We start from the raw sequence: 19608 nt of genomic DNA, 5'->3' as shown, positions 1-19608 counted from the left end.
ATTCGGCCAACTAATCTATGACAAGGGTGCCAAGAATACACAATGGGGCTAGTCTCTTCAACAAATAATGCTAGGAAAACTGGATGTCCACATGCAAAAGAATGCAGTTGGACACTTTTATTTTGCCATATTCAAAAAAATCAAATGGATTAACAACTTAAACCTTAGACCTGAAACTGCAAAATTCCTATGAGAAAATAGAAGAAGCTTCTTGACACTGGTCTTGGCAGTTTTTTGGATATGACGCTAAATGCACAGGCAACAAAAGCTATAACAAGTGGGACTACCTCAAACTAAAAAGTTTCTGTGCAGCAAAGGAAACAATAAACAAAAGGCAGCCTATGAAGTGGGAGAAAATATTTGCAAACTATATATCTGATAAGGGGTTAAAATCCAAAATCCATAAAGAACTCATACAACTCAATACCAAAAAAAAATCATCCTGATTAAAAAATGGGCAAAGGACCTGAATACACATTTTTCTAAAGAAATACAAATGACCAACAGGTATATGTGAAAATCACTAATCATCAAGGAAATAACAAACTGAATCTGCAATGTGATATCACCTCACGACTGTTAGGATGGCTATTAAGAAGACAAGAAATAACAAATGTTGGTGAGGGTTTGGAGAGCCCTGTTGGTGGGAATGTAAGTTGGTACAGCCATTATGGAAAACAGCATGGAGGTTCCTCAAAAAATTAAAAATAGAGCTACTAGATGATCCAGTAATCCTACTACTGGCTATATATTGAAAGGAAATGAAATCAGCATGTTGAAGAGATATCTGTACTCCCATGTTCATAGCAGGATTATTCACGAAAGTGAAGATATGAAATAAGCCAAACAAAGAAACATGTATGATCTCTTATAAGTGCAATTTTTAAAAGTCGAACTTACAGAACCAGAGGGTAGAATGGTGGTTACCAGGGGCTGGGGTGGGGAGGGGGATGGGTGGATGTCAGTCAGAGTATACAAACTTTTAGTTTTAAAATCAATAAGTCCTGGAGATCTAATGTATAGCATGATTATAGTTTATAGATTATAGTTAATAGTAATATATTGTATACTTGAAATTTGCTTAGAGAATAAGAGTTCTTATCACACTAAAAACAAAACATGTAACCGTGTGAGGTGATGGATATGTTAATTAGTTTGATTGTGGTAAACATTTCACAATTTATTCATATATCAAAACATCACATTGTACCTTAAATATATACAATTTTAATTTCTCCATTGTACCTCAATAAAGCTGGGGAGAAAAGAGAACCTAAAAACTATTACTTAACAAAAATTTAAGCAAGCTGGCTGGGTACTAAATATAATAAAATCAATAGCCTTCATATATTCAAACAATATTTACTTAGAAACTATAGTGAAATAAAATCTTATTCACAATAGACCACAAAAGATAAGCCTAACAAGAGATGTGCAAGATTTATATGAAGAGAATTTAATATTACTGAGGGATACAAATGCAGATGAGAATAGAAAAAGCATACCACACTCCCAGATAGAACATCATAAGCTACCAATTCCCTAAATTAATTTTTATAAATCCTTATTTTGTTTCTGTATAAATATCTAAATCTCTACAACTGAACGAGCTCTTAATACATAAAAAGCTCCCATTTATCAAAACAAGCAAACAAAACCAAGCAGCCCAATGAAAATGGGCAAAAATTATAGAATGACATTGATTCATTCTTTCTCTCAATCAGTATGTATTGAGTGCTCACATACACCAGGTCCTGTTCTAGGTGCTGGGAACACAGCAGTGGACAAGAGTCCCTGTCCACAGAGCATTCACATTTGAGGAGGGAGGGAGACAGGCAATAACCAAACAATATTCAGGTAATAATTGTGCTATGAAGAAAACTGAGCCGCGGAGCAACTAAGCCCGCGTGCTACAACTACTGAAGCCTGCGCGCCTAGAGCCCGTGCTCCGGCAACAAGAGAAGCCACCGCAGTGAGAAGCCCGCGCACCACAACGAAGAAGAGTTGGCCCCACTCACCGCAACTAGGGAAAGCCCACGCACAGCAACGAAGACCCAACGCAGCCAAAAATGAATGAATAAATAAAAAATTAATTAAAAAAAGAATAAACTGAGTAGGAAGAGGGGATAGAGAGTGTTCTGTGAGGAGGGAGCAGTGCTATTTATTTACAGGATGATTAGAGGTTTCTAAGAGGAGGTGGCTTATGAGAAAGACCCTAATAAAGTTTGGAGCTCCCAGTGCAAACGTCAGTCAGGGCAACAGCAAGTTCCAAGGCATGTGCATTGTGTTTAAGGAGAGCACAGAAGCTTGTGTGGCTGAATTAGAGTGAATGAGGGTCAGAATGAGGGTAGGAGAAGTAACAGATGTAGCTACAGCTCTGGACAGGGAAGGCCCTAGAGTAAACTTTAGAAAGGGTTTGGGCTTTTATTTTAAGTATGATGGAATCCATTGGGAGGTTTTGAACAGGGACAAAACACATCTATGTTGTAAAAAAATAATATGGGGAAGATGGAATGAAGAAGGGCAAGAGCAGAGGCAAGTTTTGTCCATATGAGAGGTGAAAAATGGTTCCTTAGTTTAAACTTGCATTTTCTCATGAGTGCAGTTGCAAACCTTTTGTATATTTCAGAGTTACCTGTATTGTATGAAAACACCAATGTTCACTGAACTGTTGGCGATGTGGGCAGATCTAATACATTGCTCATGGGAACATTAATTGGTACAATTGAGGAGAACAATTTGGCAATATCTTTCTAAATGAAAAATGGATATACATTTTTAGCAAGTCTTTTCAAGGTACTTATCTTACAGATATATTTGCACATGAGTGAAATTACATGTAAAAGGGTATAAATGGTAGTATTATTGTTAACAGTATAACAGTGGAAACAATCTAAATGTCTATTAATAGGGAACTGGTCATAAAACTTATGGTACATCCACGCAGTGGCATACTATATAGTAAATGAATAAAACATAAAAAGGGACAGCTTTATATATGCTGATGGAACAATCTCCAGGCAAATTGAGGGGAAAAGGCAAAAAGGCATGACAATATGTATAGTATGCTGCTATTTATCATCTAATGTATTTGCAAATGTATAGATTACCTCTGAAAGAATTTACAAGTATACCTTGGAGATACTATGGGTTTGGTTCTAGACCACTGCAATAAAGCAAGTCACATGAATTTTTTGGTTTCCCAGTGCATATAAAAGTTACGTTTAGGGAATTCCTTGGCTATCCAGTGGTTAGGTAGGACTTGGCGCTTTCACTGCTGGGGCCCGGGTTCAATCCCTGGTTGGGGAACTAAGATCGTACAGGCCGTGCGGTGTGGCCCAAAAAAAAAAAAAAAAAGTTATGTTTACATTGTATTATAGTCTATTAAGTGTACAATACCATTATGTCTAAACAATGTACATACACCTAAATTAAAAATACTTTATTGCTAAAAAATGCTAATCATCACCTGAGCCTTCTTTTAGCAATAGTAACATCCAAGATCACTGATCACAAGTCACCCTAACAAATATAATAATGAAAAAGTTTGAAATATTTCGAGAGTTACCAAAATGTGACACAGAGACACGAAGTGAGCAAATGCTGTTGGAGAAGTGGCGCCAATGAATTTGCTTGACACAGGGCTGCCACATCTTCAGTTTGTTAAAGAAAACATGCAGTATCTGCGAAGTGCAGTAAGGTGAAATGCAGTAAAGTGAGGTATGTCTGTATAATCAATTGGGAATGTAGTTGCCTCTAGGAAAGAGAGAAGGGGGATCAGGGGATAAAGGAGAGTTGCACAATATACATCATGGTACATATGGATTTTCTACATATTCATGTTTTAATTATGAAAAATGTTTTAACATGAAAGAAAAAGATTATGTTACAAAATTTGGCAGGGAGAGGTTTGCAGTAGGTTATTAAAGGACCTAGGGTCCTGCAGAAGATAAAAGAGAAAGGTAAAGGGTGACTTAACCTTCAAAGATGGCCTTACTTTATATTTCTTAAATAAAAACTGTGCAATTCTAGAATTGTGATTAGTGTTTTTTCACCTCAGAAGAAAGTCAAAAGAGATAAAGTTTAAATTGCTGCAAGAGGAATTTTAATTAAATCCTACAAAAAAAATTCTTCCCTAAATGTGTTTCAACATTGGACTAGGCTATTTAGGAAAGTTCTGTTTTTATAGGATACAGATTTATTTACAGGATACAGATTATCTGCCATGAATGGCTTGGGCTTCAATATTCCTGAAAACAAGTGGACTAATGGGACTGGGCTACATCAATTCTGAAAGCGAAAATTTTTTAGCAGTTGAAGAGTTAAAAAATGTTAGTTACAATTTTTACTGCTGTTTACCCCATATCTACCTAATTCTGTTTCATTATCTACATCTGCAGATTGCTGCTGCTCTTCCTTAGTATGTCCAGGTAACTCATGTAAACTCTGTGGTTCTAGTACAACCAGAGCTCCAACTGCCCCAGTTAATAACAATAGCTAACACCCATCGACCGAACAGTATGTGCCCGACACTGTTCTAAGCACTTAGATCTACTAAGGTTTTAATCTTCACATCTATCTTACAGTGTAGGTCCTAAGATTATCCCCATTGTACAGATGGGGAAACTGAGGCACAGGAGGTTGAGTAATTTACCCAAGAACACACTGCTGGTAAGTGGAGAGCAAGGATGTGAACCTGGGCAGTCTGGGCAGCCTTCTGAGTCTGCGCCTTTGGACCACAACACTATACTGTAAAGCAAAGGAGTCTAAGAGGAGAACATGTCTGTTGTGATGGCACTAGCCTTAGCCACCCAGGGTCTGATTCACTTTTTATTTAAGTCAGTATAGACAGTTACTGACTGCAAACAGAATATGCCCTCAACCTAGAACTGTCACCATTTAAAACTCAACTAGAAAGAATCAACACGCAAGGTACAGAAGTTGCCATCTGTTAAAACTCTTAAATGCAACAAGTACACGTTTAAGAAAAGATTATACAGATGTAGAAAACAAACTTATGCTTACCAAGGGGGAAAGTGGGGGAAGGATAAATTGGAAGATTGGGATTGTATATACACACTATTATATATAAAATAGATAACTAATAAGAACCTGCTATATAGCACGGGGAACTCAGTACTCTGTAATGACCTATATGGGAATAGATTCTAAAAAAGAGTGGATATGTGTATAACTGATTCACTTTGCTGTACAGCAGAAACACAACATTGTAAATCAACTATACTCCAATAAAAATTAATTTTAAAAAAACGACTATACATGTTTGCTGAGATGAACATATCATTCAGATTTTTTTCAGGAACCTAGGAGATGTTCCAAATCCCAACAGAAAGCCACCAATCCTGAGATTAATGAATGTAACAATTTCTAGAATACAGCTTAATAAGATATAAAGTTATAATATGGCAAGGTGTTGGTAACTGGTGAAAGATACTGAACAAGAAGCATTCATACTGGGACTTCCCTGGTGGGTGAGTGGTTAAGAATCCATCTTCCAATGCAACGGACGTGGGTTCGATCCCTGGTCAGAGAACGAAAATCCCACATGCCGTGGGGCAACTAAGCCTGAGCGTGGCAACTACTGAGCCCGCGCGCCACAACTAGAGAGAAGCCTGCGCTTCGCAATGAAGAGCCCATGCACTGCAATGAAAAGATCCTGCGTGCTGCAACTAAGACCCGATGCAGCCAAATGAAAAAAATAAAAATAAAAAATTATCTAAAAAAAACCAAGCATTCATACTAACTCCTCTTTTTTTTTCTTTGTTTTTTGACTGCGTTTGGGTCTTCGTTGCTGCGCGTGGGCTTTCTTTAGCTGTGGTGAGCGGAGGCTACTCTTCGTAGCGGTGCACGGGCTTCTCATTGCAGTGGCTTCTCTTGTTGTGAAGCACAGGCTCTAGGCGCACAGGCTTCAGTAGTTGTGGCACGTGGGCTCAGTAGTTGTGGCTCGCAGGCTCTAGAGCACAGGCTCAGTAGTTGTGGCGCATGGGCTTAGTTAACTCCGCGGCATGTGGGGTCTTCCCGGACCAGGGCTTGAACCTGTGTCCCCTGCATTGGCAGCTGGATTCTCAACCACTGTGCCACCAGGGAAGTCCCCATACTAACTCCTCTTGATGGTGAGGTTCTTTGAGGGTACAAACCATGTAATGTCCATCATTTTATTAGCTCCTAGGACAGTTCCCAGCATACTAGGTGTTCACTACATATTCGTGGAACTGAACTGGATAACCAAGAAAAGTTACACAGACACATCACAGACTGGGAATGACTGCACATCAGGCAATATATCAAAATATCATCTGGTGTGGAGATCTTTCTGGTTACACTGTTTTCGTGGTTTTGTGCTTATAAAACAAACTTCTCAGCTACATGTGGTTCCCTCCTTCACAAGGAGGCAACCAGTCCCAGGGATCACTCCAATTACTTTTCATGTTGTTAGTGAATAAAGTCTCAATTTTGTTTATCAGCCTCTTGTGAAACTCATCAGTGGGAATCAGCCTTCATGGGCCTGATCACCCTTGGGTGAACAGACATACACCTGAACCTGCTTAGATGGGCCCCTGGGAGTGGACCTTTGGGTGCCCACAGAGGTGCAGTCATTTTGAAAAAGCCAGCGGACCTTTCTCCAGTGTTCTAATGGGTTCCTGCAGGGGTGTTTGGAAAACCAACTGCACCCCACATTTGCAGGGCTGGGCCCCAGGACTGTGTTCTTACCTCTGTAATCCCTGTACAGGTTAGGAAGGACGGTGCTACTGGCCCAGGGGTAGAAATGCTTAAGAAGTTTGATCTCTGAGAAGCGGTAAGGAAAGCTCTTGTGGATAGCTTGACGGAGGTAAAATCTGTTGGAGTTGTGTGCTGAGTAGACTGCAGTCATCAACAGGATAAGGAAGAGTATTTGTACTAGTTTTAGAAGAGAAAATCACAGGTGAGTAGTTAGCTTAGAAATCCTCTATGTTTTTCTTCATTTTTTCCTAAGCTGACCGACTTTTACAGGTCAAAAACAGTCAAAAGTTGGCAATTTGATATGGTTCAACCTAATAATTGCAAACAGATAAGCAAAAGCATTTGGCTCTTAGCAATATCTCTCTATATATCTATAGATATCTACATATATCCTTCCCAGAATTATTCTGCCACTGATCAGAAATTTTACTTAAGATACATAAAATCTCACACAAGTGTTGTATTTTAGTTCTTAGGTCTAAATGTCCCCCCAGACCACTCCTTTCATCTCCTCCCTTTCCCCTCCCCAGTTATCTATAGATTGTCTGTGTTCACAAGAAGGGAAGGCATGATAAAAACAGAATTTGTCTTCTTTGGTCCAGAGAATCCAATAACCCAAACACTAGACGTGTTGAACCAGTTACCTTGCACTTACAGGACAGCAGTTTTTTTTTGGCCATGCTGCGTGACATGTGGGATCTTAGTTCCCCCATCAGGGATCGAACCCGTGCCCCCTGCCGTGGAAGCGCGGAGTCCTAACCACTGGACCACCAGGGAATTCCCAGGACATCTATTTTTCAAAGCATATTCATTTTCCCTCCACCATGCGATGTAGATCAAGTTTCATTATTACATTCTGCAGGTAGAGAAAGTGACTTACTGAAACACACAATTAGATCTCAAGATTCCAAGTTCAGGAGTCCTTCCATTCACCTTACAGCCTTGCTTAAGGGAATCCAGAATTTTTCGAGGTGAATATTTTAAAATAGTTTTCCACCCTTCTTCTATATTTTCCATTTAATTCTCATTCCCCCTTTTCTTGATGGGAAATGTGCTGCTGTATCAACAGGTTACCATTTTTTCTCCATACCCAAAATATCTCCTGTCAACTTGAAGAATTTCTTCTCTTTCAAGGTTCTTTCTGGGCGCTTAACTGGACCATTCATAGCTGGGGCTACGCAGATGGGGTTGTTTTCATCTCTTGAACCGGGTAATGATGAAGGACATCTTGCTGTCAAAAATTCAAATATAGGCCAAAAAAGGGTATATTTCATTAAGTAGTTATTCATCAACATTTGTTGAGCATCTTCTATGAGTATCTCCTGTTAAATGTTGAAATAGAGAATAAAGCTCTCTAAGCAGCCCTTCCCAAACTATCATGAAAGACTTAAAAAAAAAATCTCCAGTCCATCAGGGACTGATACTTTTGTAAAAATACAGTAAAAACGAATTACTAGGAAAATGACATAGAACAGAGGCCTACAAAATACAAGAACCATTTTGAAAATTAGATTCAATAGGCCTCAAATTAGTCTGCCCAACTGCTCTAAAAGTTTCTAAATGCTTATTCTCAATTTCTGTACTTACCTTGGACTAGAAACACAGTTTTAGTCAGTGGACCACCCGATGGGAGCACTGTTCCAGAGTGGTGGTTCTCAAAGTTTAATGTGCCAGGGGATCACCTGGAATTTTGTTAAAATGCAGTTTCTGAGGTGAGGCCTAAGATTCTGCATATCTGACAGTTCCAGGAGATGCCAGCGCTGCTGGTCTCCAGACCACACTGTAAGCAGAAGAATATAGAGACACGTAAATCAAGACGGAGAGAGAAAGGGAGTTAGAATATGACCTAAAACTTGTCAGCCTGTAAGAACCAAATGCTGAGGGATCACTGAAAGGAAAAACCTCCCTGAGGAATTCAGAGAAGGTGGCCCAGAGGCAGTGACATGTGACATCTGTTTTGAATGTTGAGTCAGAAAGAATTCTTTAGATGGACAAGGATAAGGACAAGAAAAAAGTCATTTTAGTAGAGGGAACAGCAATTCAAGAGACGGAGAGATGAAATGAGGGCTAGGAAGGCAGTTTGAAGTCAGATTACTAACTTTTTAATCTCATAAGGAATAAGATACCAACCCCTTAGCAGCGTGCCCACCACTCAGTTTAAGAAATAAGTGATTGCCAAGATAAAATCCGCTGTGTACCTCTGTGATGGTATCCCTTCTTTCCTTCAGAGAGCTAATCCTCTCCTAAATTTTGGAGTGTATCATCCTATGCATTTCTTCATTAAAAAATATGTCTCTAAGCAAGACATGCATTGTTTTGCATGATTAAAATGGTGTGTTAAAAAAACAAATGGTCGGGCTTCCCTGGTGGTGCAGTGGTTGAGCGTCCGCCTGCCGATGCAGGGAACGCGGGTTCGTGCCCCGGTCCGGGAAGATCCCACGTGCCGCGGAGCGGCTGGGCCCGTGAGCCATGGCCGCTGAGCCTGCGCGTCCGGAGACTGTGCTCCGCAACGAGAGAGGCCACAGCAGTGGGAAGCCCGCATACCACAAAAAGAAAAAACAACAACAACAACAAAACAAATGGTCATGAAGAACCTAGGGGCAGGATGGGAATGAAGACGCAGACGTAGAGAATGGACTTGAGGACACGGGGAGGGGGAAGGGTAAGCTGAGATGAAGTGAGAGAGTAGCACTGACATATATACACTACCAAATGTAAAATAGATAGCTAGTGGGAAGCAGCCGCATAGCACAGGGAGATCAGCTCGGTGCTTTGTGACCACCTAGAGGGGTGGGATAGGGCGGGTGGGAGGGAGGGAGATGCAAGAGGGATGAGATATGGGGATATATGTATAACTGATTCACTTTGTTATAAAGCAGAAACCAACACACCATTGTAAAGCAATTATACTCCAATAAAGATGTTAAAAAATGTGTTAATTTTTCTGCAGTTTGCTTTTCAGCCATCTTTGTGTTTGTGAGTTTCATCCATGTAATATGAGTGGCTCTAGTCAGTTATTTAGAGGGTAGACTCCCTCAGGTTTGGTGACTGAATGGTGGGTGGGATTTAGGATTATTATGGTTTTTAGAGAATGGTGATGCTATTAACTGAAATGAGAAAACAGAGTAAAGAAGTGAATTTGTGGGGCAGGCAAATAATTCTGCTTGGGGCATGTTTAATTTGAGATACCTGCAGGCATTCAGATACAGAGGGTGAGCAGTTGGAACCAGCACTTGGGGCTCAAAGCTAGAAACACTAGGAAGGAATCTAGAATACAGGGAAGAGTAGAAGCATTGAGAGATCTAGGGAGGGATGGATCACAAAGAGTGTTGGTGACGCACTGGTTAGTCTTGGGCTGGGAAGAAGGTGCAACAGCTGGTCAAAGACAAGATCCTGAATGGATAGATTCCTCTGAGCCAGTGAGGTGGCTAGGAGCCCACTGTTCTGATACAATTTGCTATTTGCAAAATTAGATATTAGTTAGAACTACTTGAATTACCCAAGACTGCCAAGATCCTGTTGATGTTCCTTCTCTTTGTGAAGCACAGCATCCTGTTCAGCAGCAGTGAGTGAAACAATGTGAGGAAGATCACCTAGACAGGAAAGTCAGAGAAGAAACTTAATGAGCAGATATTACAGGAACCAAGAAGGTGGCGCTGTTAGGTAAAGGTGAAGGTGGGTATGATTAATACATTTCAGTGACTTGGCCCTTTATTTTTATGGAAAACTGAGAATTAAGTAAATTCATAATTATTTTTGCATAACCATGAGGATGTGGTTGATATAATGTTAATCTTTGTATTTTTGCTTGTAGTCCTTAATCTGCTTGGCTAGGAAAGTTTAAACTATTAAATGATTTGTGATGATCTGTATAAGGTGTTCACTGACACCTGTTTTTGAAACAACTTTGATGTGGTAGACTGAAGAAGCAACATTTTTGAAAGTGCCAGTTTTGCTGAAGCAGGCATGGAATCTTAGAATTGAGTAAGACCTTAAGCTTCTGTTAGGGGAAACAAGTATCCCCCGCTCCTTAAATTTCCTTGGAGGGGAGGAAAGTGCTCCAGTCCTCAGAGAACAAAGGACAAGAGTAGTATTTCCGGCCCGTTGCCACACACCCCTATTGTGATGTGGCAATTCCAGGTGTGTCTGCTCTGCAGACCTAAAGTCGCCCTCTAGTGGATTGTCTCAAGCATTACATTTGAGGGGAAATTACTAAAAAGTACACTTGGCCATGAGTTCAACCAAACTGCACTTTAGCAATACCGATGGCTAAGCTAACACATTGGTTTCCATCTCCTGTTCCTCTTTTAATACTTTCCAACTTTTAAAAACTTATATACATTTATTATAAAAATTTTCAAAAATAGAGATTTTTAAGAAACTTAAAAAATTTGGAATACATCCATTAATCATTTTTGTCTTAATATATCTGGACCAGTTTTCCACATCCTTACATTTTCTATAACATTTTAAATGGCTGCTCGGTATCCCATTACACAGAGATGGCTGTCTTATATTAAGCAATATCCTATTTTTGAACATTTAAATTGTTGCCATTTTATTATTATAAACCACTCTGAATTTTCTCAGGATAGATCCTTAGAAATGAAACTTACTCAGCAAAGGGATGCAGAATTTGAAGGCTTTTACTGTATACTGACAGATTTTCCTCAACCAGCATTAAGTGCCCATTTTCCCTGGGATCACTGTGTATTATCATTTGTTTTCCTTTGCCATTTTTAAAAGCAAAATTGAATCTTACTGTTCTAAGTTATTTGACCAGTGAAGAGGAACTTTTTAGTTTTTAGCCATTGTAATAACAAAGGTTTTTAGCTTTAAAAAAATGTATTTACACACATTAAAAAAACACACTCTTTTTGGTGTATAATTCTATGTGTTGACAAATACACAGAGTATCCACCACTATAATCAAGATACCTTACAGTTTCATCACCCCCCAAAATTCCCTGATGCTGCCCCTCTGTGATCAGCCCTTTTTACTACCTCCATCTCTGGGAACCACTGAAAGATTCTTCATCCATGTAGGTTTTGCTTTTTGCAGAATGTCATATAAATGGAATCATAAAGTATGCTTTTGGAACTGGCTTCTTTCACTTACAATAATACATCTGAGATTCATCCATGTCACTACATGTACCAGTAGTTTGTTCTTTTTCATTGCTGAGTAGTCTACTGTATGGATGTACCACAGCTTATCCATTCACCAGCTGATGGGCATTTGGGTTGGTTCCATCCTTGGCAATTATTATAATTATAATTATTATTATTAGCCACACCATGTGGCATGTGGGATCTTAGTTCCCTGACCAGGGATCAAACCCATGCCCCCTGCAGTGGAAGCGCAGAGTCTTAACCACTGGACTGCCAGGGAAGTCCCATCCTTGGCAATTATGAATAAAGCTGCTACAAATATTCACACAATTCTGTGTGAACATAAGTTTTTATTTCTACTTATTTATTTACTTACTTATTTTTGGCTGTGTCGGGTCTTTGTTGAGGCAAGTGGGCTTCTCTCTAGTTGTGGCGTGAGGGTTTTCTCTTCTCTAGTTGTGGCGCGCAGGCTACAGGGCGCATGAACTCTGTAATTTGCAGCACGCAGTCTCTCTCATTGAGGCGCACGAGCTCAGTAGTTGTGGCACATGGGCTTAGCTGCCCTGCGGCATGTGGGAATCTTAGTTCCCTGACCAAGGACTGAACCCGCGTCCCCGGCATTAGAAGGCAGATTCTTTACCACTGGACCACCAGGGAAGTCCTGGTTTTTATTTCTTTTGGGTAAACACCTGGGAGTGCAATTACTAAGTTATATGGTAACTGCATAACTCTGTATGAAACTGGTAAACTGCTTTCCAAAGGGGCTATGCCATTTTTTCATTTCTACCACCAATGAATGAGAGTTTCCAGTTACTCTGCGTCCTCACCAGCATTTAGTATTATCGATATTTTAGTCATTCTACTTCAGACAATACTGCAAAGCTACAGTAATCAAAACAGCATGGTATTGGCACAAAAACAGACATATGGCTTAATAGAACAGAATAGAGAGCCCAGAAATAAACCCACACACCTATGGTCGATTAATCTCTCACAAAGGTGGCAAGAATATCCAATGGAGAAAAGACAGTCTCTTCAGCAAGTGGTGCTGGGAAAGTTGGACTGTAGCATGTAAATTAGTGAGTTAGAACACACCCTCACACAAAAATAAGCTCAAAATGGCTTAAAGACTTAAAAATAAAACATGACACCACACAACTCCTAGAAGAGAACATAGACAAAACATTCTCTGACATCAATCATACCAATGTTTTCTTAGATCACTCTCCCAAGGAAACAGAAATAAAAGCAAAAAAACCCAAAAAACAAATGGGACTTAATCAAACTTATACGCTTTTGCACAGCAAAGGAAACCATAAATCAAATGAAAAGACAATCTACGGATTGGGAGAAAATATTTGCAAATGATACAACTGACAAGGGCTTAATTTCCAAAATACACAAGCAGCTCATACAACTCAATAACATAAAAACAAACAACGCAATCAAAAACTGGGCAGAAGACCTTAATAGACGTTTCTCCAAAAAGACATACAGATGGCCAACAGGCACATGAAAAGATGCTCATCACTGTTAATTATTAGAGAAATACAAATCAAAACTACAATGAGGTATCACCTCACACCGCTCAGAATGGCCATCATTAAAAAGTCTACAAATAACAAATGCTCTAGAGGGTGTGGAGAAAAGGGAACCCTCCTACACTGTTGGTGGGAATGTAAATTGGTGCAACCACTATGGAGAACAGTATGGAGGTTCCTCAAAAAACTAAAAATAGAGTTGCCATATGATCCAGCAATCCCACTCCTAAGCATATATCCGGACAAAACTGTAATTTGAAAAGATACATGCACCCCTATGTCATAGGGGTGTCACTATTTACAACAGCCAAGACATGGAAACAACCTAAATGTCCATCAACAGATGAATGGATAAAGAAGATGTGGTACATATATACCATGGAATGCTACTTAGCCATAAAAAAGAATGAAACAATGCCATTTGCAGCAACATGGAAGGACCTAGAGATTATGATACTAAGTGAAGTAAATAAGAAAGAGAAAGACAAATACCATTATATCACTTACATGTGGAATCTAAAAAATAATACAAATGAACTTAACTGCAAAATGTAAACAGACTCATAGACAGAAAACAAACTTATGGCTACCAAAGGGGAAAGGAGGTGGGGAAGGGATAAATTAGGACTTTGGGATTAGTAGATACAAACTACTATATAAAAAATAAACAATAAGGTCCTACTGTATAGCACAGGGATATTCAGTATTCCCTAATAAACCATAATGGAAAAGAATACGAAAAAGAATACAAATACTTATAACTCAATCGTTTGCTGTACACCAGAAACTAACACAACATTGTAAATCAACTACATTTCAATAAAAAAGGTGTCTTTCATACAGCAAAATGTTTAATTTTGATGAAGTCCAATTTACCTATTTTTTCTTTCCTGGATTGTGCTTTTGGTAATGTATGTATATAAGAACTCTTTGCCTAGCCTAAGGTTTCGAAGATTTTCACCTATGTTTCCTTCTAAAAGATTTGTAATTTTACCTTTGAGTATATGATCCACTGAGTTACTATTTTTTTAAATATTTATTTATTTTGTTTATTCATTTGTTTGGCTGCACCGGGTCTTAGTTGTGGCACACGGGATATTTAATTGCAGCATGTGGGCTTCGTAGCTGCGGTATGTGAACTCTTAGTTGCAGCATGTGGGATCTAGTTCCCCAACCAGGGATCGAACCCAGGCCCCCTGCATTGGGAATGTGGAATCTTAACCACTGGACCACCAGGGAAGTCCCCATTGAGTTATTTTTATCTGACATTTTATTATTAAAATTTAAAAACATACATAAAAATTGGAAAATACAAAAGTTAACTTTTCACCGTATTTGTTTTGCTTCTTTTTCTGAAGCACTTGAAAATAACAGACATGACATTTCACACCTAATTAAAGGTAATTCTTACTTTACATGGTAGTGTGGGATCATACAAATGACCTAGCAAGCTGAAACTGTGCAAAGTGATCTTAATCATCAGTGGGGAAAAATTATGATCATTCTGTGACATTTAAAGATTTGTGTCAAAACATTAAAATCTCTTATTGTTCGTTATAAAGGTACAAGGAAAAATTTAGAAGTAGTAAAACTAATATGTAATTTAAAATATTAGAAACGTTGAGAAGTAAAGTTACTTCTTTGTAGAAAATTTATCAAGAATAATTTGAACAGTGCTGGCCTTCCTCTTGTATAACTTAGGATACGGGGAGAGCATTTTGTCTGTGCCTTTGGTGAACTGTCATACTGTTCTAAGTTTGCATTGGCTTCCAGCATCTTATCCTTTATGCTTTCAATGCTGTGAAATATCTCCGAGAGTCACTTTAATGTTAGTTTTTTGCCAGTGTTACTTCCTTTGGGACACCATCATCCTTTTCTTCATAACCAATTTCTACATTTATGTTGGTAAGTTTGACTTTACTAAGTTCACCTGGCTGCGTATCTACAGTTTCTTGAACACAGGCCACCTTCCCATGGTCAGCGGCTTCTTGTATAACTCCATTTACATTCTATTCAAATTTCACTTTCAGTGTTATTTTGTTAATTTGCTGCATTTTCATCTCTGTTGGCCAAGGTCCTCTTTCAATTATCCATTTCATGGTAAATGTCACAGAGTTTATGACTGGGAGACAAAGAAATAACACAACTACACAATTTGCTGTCTGTACATAAACAGGATAACAGGTGACCAATCACCCAGACTTTGAGAAGTGACACGATTGATCACTGATCATGATGTGCACCTGTTAATTTATGTAGTGAATTATGGCCATTAGAGATGGGCTGCTTCCCGTCTGGGCTCAGGATGGGGAAGGCTCTGGCTGCGTCCCTTAGGAACAGAAGTTGAAGGAATAATCTCATAGCCAACAGCTGAGAGACAGGTTTAGGAAGATTACAGGTGATAAAGAAAGCCTGGTGCTATGCATTAGCTGGATGGCCCTTGCTCTGTGGGAAGAATATGCATTTCCAGCAGTTCCTGGAGTTCTTGCAGTTGGCTGACTGCATCTAGGAAGTCACAAGGCTGATGGGCCTGGGCGGGACCCAGTGTGCCTAAGTGAGATTGAAGCCTCCGCAGAACTCTGAGCAGGTAGCTGTGGAAATGATGGTGGTTTTCAGGAACCACTGAAAGTACATTCCAGGTTGACACTTGGACAAGTGGAAGATTTCAATAAATAGTAATTCCTGGTAGAAATCAGCAACTCATTAACTGATGATGAGGTTAAATTTTCCCAGTCACTGGAGACTGGACCCAACACCTGCAGAACTATTGTCTTCTCTGAGCACGCTGGTGAATTCACAGCAACTTGTAAAATTCTATACTTTGATACAGAATCGAAAAACTTGTAAAGTTAATTGCACTTTTCCATCAGAACTGCAGTACATGTAAACTCTAAGTGCTCAGAAGGCCCAAACTATATTCAAGAATCCATAAATCGCATAATCTCATCATTCCATAGAAGAAAAAGAAGGACAAGTTTCAATAGCCCCCGACAAAGTAGATGAAATATGGGGGTCTGAGACAGAGGACATTTTTTGTGGGTTTTCCTTAATCCTTTACTTTGTAAGACCAGATATATTGTCTAAGAAGCCATCAGAGGGATCTAAGCTATCAGCTCCATACTGGAAGTTTAAGGAAATTAAAACAAGCAGAAGGTCATACCATGCCTGTTGGTTATGCTGAGAGGTAAGAATGAATACGAAAGTAAGAGAGTGGGGGGCTGATAAAAGATTAGATATGGAAACTTACTGAACTTTACCATTTGCCCAGTAGGGTTCTGCCCGCTGGTGACGGCCCTGACCCTCTAAGTAACAACAGACGAGGCTGGATAAGAGCTTCACCAGCTGGTTAATGTTGTAAGAAAGAACTCCATGAAGACTGTTCACACTCAGAGTAGGTACGTATTTCTTCTGAGCAGGAATCCCACAGTTTCCTTTAATTCCTGAATGTAGAACCAAGATGAGAAAAGTTAGTTTTACATTAAACCCAGGACCGGTAGGAATTACAGATGGTAAGAAGGCTGTTTCTTCTGGGCATATGCTTAGTGTAAAGAACCTCAGTTTTTCACTTTCTCTCCTTTTTCAGAAAGAAGTCACCTTACAGTAGCTTCAGCACTAGTTTTATGAGAGAATCTAGGATGAAAGAAGAGACCGTTTGATCAAACGTCGAAAACTAAAACACCTCCAGAGTAGTACATTCTGCACACACATCAGTGCTCACATCACTCCATAATGAAGAGAAAAAAAACAGAGGCACAGTGATGACTCGGGGGACAGGAATTAGAGAAAAACTATTAAGTTTAACAGGACCTCAGGAGCCTTGCAGGAGATCCTTTCTACTGACCTTTTCCACTACATGGGGGAGGGAGCATGACGTTTACCTGTAAAATTTGATACCAAGCTTACCTCATCTATCTCTGTGAGAGAGACAGAGGCTCAAAAGAAGCATCTGAGAGGCAGGAGGCCTGGATGGGAGGAAAGAGAGGTAGAGGTTCCTGTGGTTGAATCAACAGGAAAAGCCGCCCAATCCCAAGACTGACGGGGAAAAGGATGATAGCAGTTTGGATGCTGACGAGCAGTTCAGACCAGGTCACAGCAAATGGGCACTGAAAGAAAAGCAGGACGTACAGCCCTCATCCTCAACAATTAAAATCATCTCCAAGGCATTCCTCTCCCAGGTTTAAGTATTTATTTAGCAATTTAACTATGATTATCTAAGGATAACAAGTTATCATGGCAGTAAAGATCCTGATCATGTGTTAATAAAAGAGATCTGTGGGAAAATGTGTAATGTTAGAATAAATGATTATTCTCCTTTAAGAGTGGAATTAAATGAGTATCTTCTAATGTGAAGGCAGCAGAGGAAAAATGAAGGCACATATACTCATTCTGTTTCTAACTTTGGAAGGAAGGAGAGTGGAGTAATCAAAGGACTACGTGCCACAAACAGCACACATCAGGGCTCACCCACAGCGTGCTCATGTCTCTTGGTGGTGGTGCCGTTCATCTTCTAGAACGTGACATAGGTGACCATGTTGCAGAGAAGGAGGGTCATGCAGCAGGTGAGCCGCTGGACTCTTATAAACTGGGTCCAGGGATGTCAAGTTGTGACTGAGAGCCACAGACAATCCTGGGTGAGATTTTCTACAATCATGGAGGAGAACAGGCGTCTAACAAGATAAATTAGAACAGGAAAGGCAGGAGATTTCATTCTGAAAGTGCCCTAGTCTAGAATGTGGTTTGCCTGGCAGCTAGCTGCACAGCAACAACTCGGCCACTGTTCAGCACCTCTGTGAAGAAGCTTTCAGGCGACTTGATGATACGATTTTTTTGTTATTTTGGGGTAAAAGGTTTTTGAAGATAAGGGTAATTTTATTGCATGAGATTTTAAAACCAAAACTTGTTTTAGCTTTATCAGAGTTTCGATAAATCTTTTACTCTTAGAAAGTTTGCATTAAGCTTCCACTCAAGATAGTTTGGTAAATTCATACTTGGAGCACCTTCTCTACTCCAAAAGGAACTATAAATAGGATATAAAAAGAAAGAACCCAAAACACTGGCTGGGCTTAAAAACACAATAAAAGTCTCTGAGAAAGAGGACTGGAATGAGAAACAACATGGTAGGTGGGGAAAGAAGCCACAGGATTCTGCGCTCCAGGTCTGGAAGAAGGCATACACAGGTCAAAGTCGGATTCCCATAGAGTAACTGGAACTGAAAGTGATTCATGGAGTGGGGAAAGGGAGAGTAAAGCCAACTTCACTGCCTGAAGCCAGGGTTGAGGCTGGAGCTCGTGGAAGAATTCTGCAGAACCGAAAACTGCCACAGGGCCACACATTTGTAAGTAGGGAGGTGGGTGAGAGTGGACAGCCCCACGGCCAGGAACTGAGCCAAGAGATCCACTGGCTCATGGCAAGACGTGCAACAGATCTGGTTTCTTTAATTTCACGGAGGAACAGGAGCTCCAAAATGGTATAATAGAATAAGACCTAGTTCTAGATTAGTGATGTGAAGGGTTGGATGAAAACATCAAAAAAGTACGAGTCAGGGATGTGTGGAGAAAAAGAGAGAGGTTGAGATTTAAAAATGAAACCAACCTACACGCCCAAATTCCTAAACACATGAAGAAATCGAATGCTAAGAAAGGCAGCCAACACAGCCAGTAATTCAGTCCAGAAGAAATTAATTTCATGGGACAGTCTGACAAAGACTTTAAGTATTTCAGGTTGCTCAAAGATACAAGGAATAATGTTCACTTTAAAATAATAAAAAATTATGAAAAACAGGAATAAATTAGAACTCTTGACACTGAAAAATATGGTCCTCAAAACAAAAAAATTAGGAGAAAGGGACCTGGTTAAAGAGAAAATTAGTGAACCCAAAGGTAGTATGAAAGAATTCACCCAGAACACATCACAGAGAGACAAAAAAGATATGCACGCAAGAGCGGCTTAAAAACGTGGAGGATCGTTTGAGAGGCTCCAGCATAGAGTAAAGCAATGTCAGAGGAGCAATATTTTCAGACGTGACATCTGAGAATTTCTGCGAATTTAAGACATGATTCTGTATATCAACACTACATTTTATGTTATGTGTATTTTACCACAACAAAAAAATTTTAAGTACATTCTGAGTACTAAACAGTATAAACAGTGAATCTACAGTGAAAAGAATTATGGTAAAATTTGGAACATCAAGGATAAAGAGAAAATATTAAAA

The 19608-nt window shown here is 39.5% G+C and overlaps 1 protein-coding gene across 1 annotated transcript in view; it reads right to left on the bottom strand.

The window, feature by feature from the left end:
• Positions 1-19608, bottom strand: part of PKD1L3 (polycystin 1 like 3, transient receptor potential channel interacting) — a 61812-nt gene that overhangs the window by 11152 nt on the left and 31052 nt on the right. Inside the window, 11 exon segments of the mRNA XM_070044122.1 lie at positions 4360-4475; positions 6733-6918; positions 7832-7972; positions 10241-10293; positions 15622-15715; positions 15819-16016; positions 16652-16757; positions 16759-16786; positions 16788-16834; positions 17273-17497; positions 17863-18061. Of these exon segments, the coding sequence (XP_069900223.1) occupies positions 4360-4475; positions 6733-6918; positions 7832-7972; positions 10241-10293; positions 15622-15715; positions 15819-16016; positions 16652-16757; positions 16759-16786; positions 16788-16834; positions 17273-17497; positions 17863-18061 (1393 nt within the window).

This window comes from Globicephala melas, chromosome 19, assembly GCF_963455315.2.
Source record: "Globicephala melas chromosome 19, mGloMel1.2, whole genome shotgun sequence".
In the NCBI taxonomy this organism is placed as follows: Eukaryota; Metazoa; Chordata; class Mammalia; order Artiodactyla; family Delphinidae; genus Globicephala; species Globicephala melas.
The sequence above is the reverse complement of the archived record's forward strand: the minus strand, read 5'-3'. Positions and strand labels throughout refer to the sequence as shown.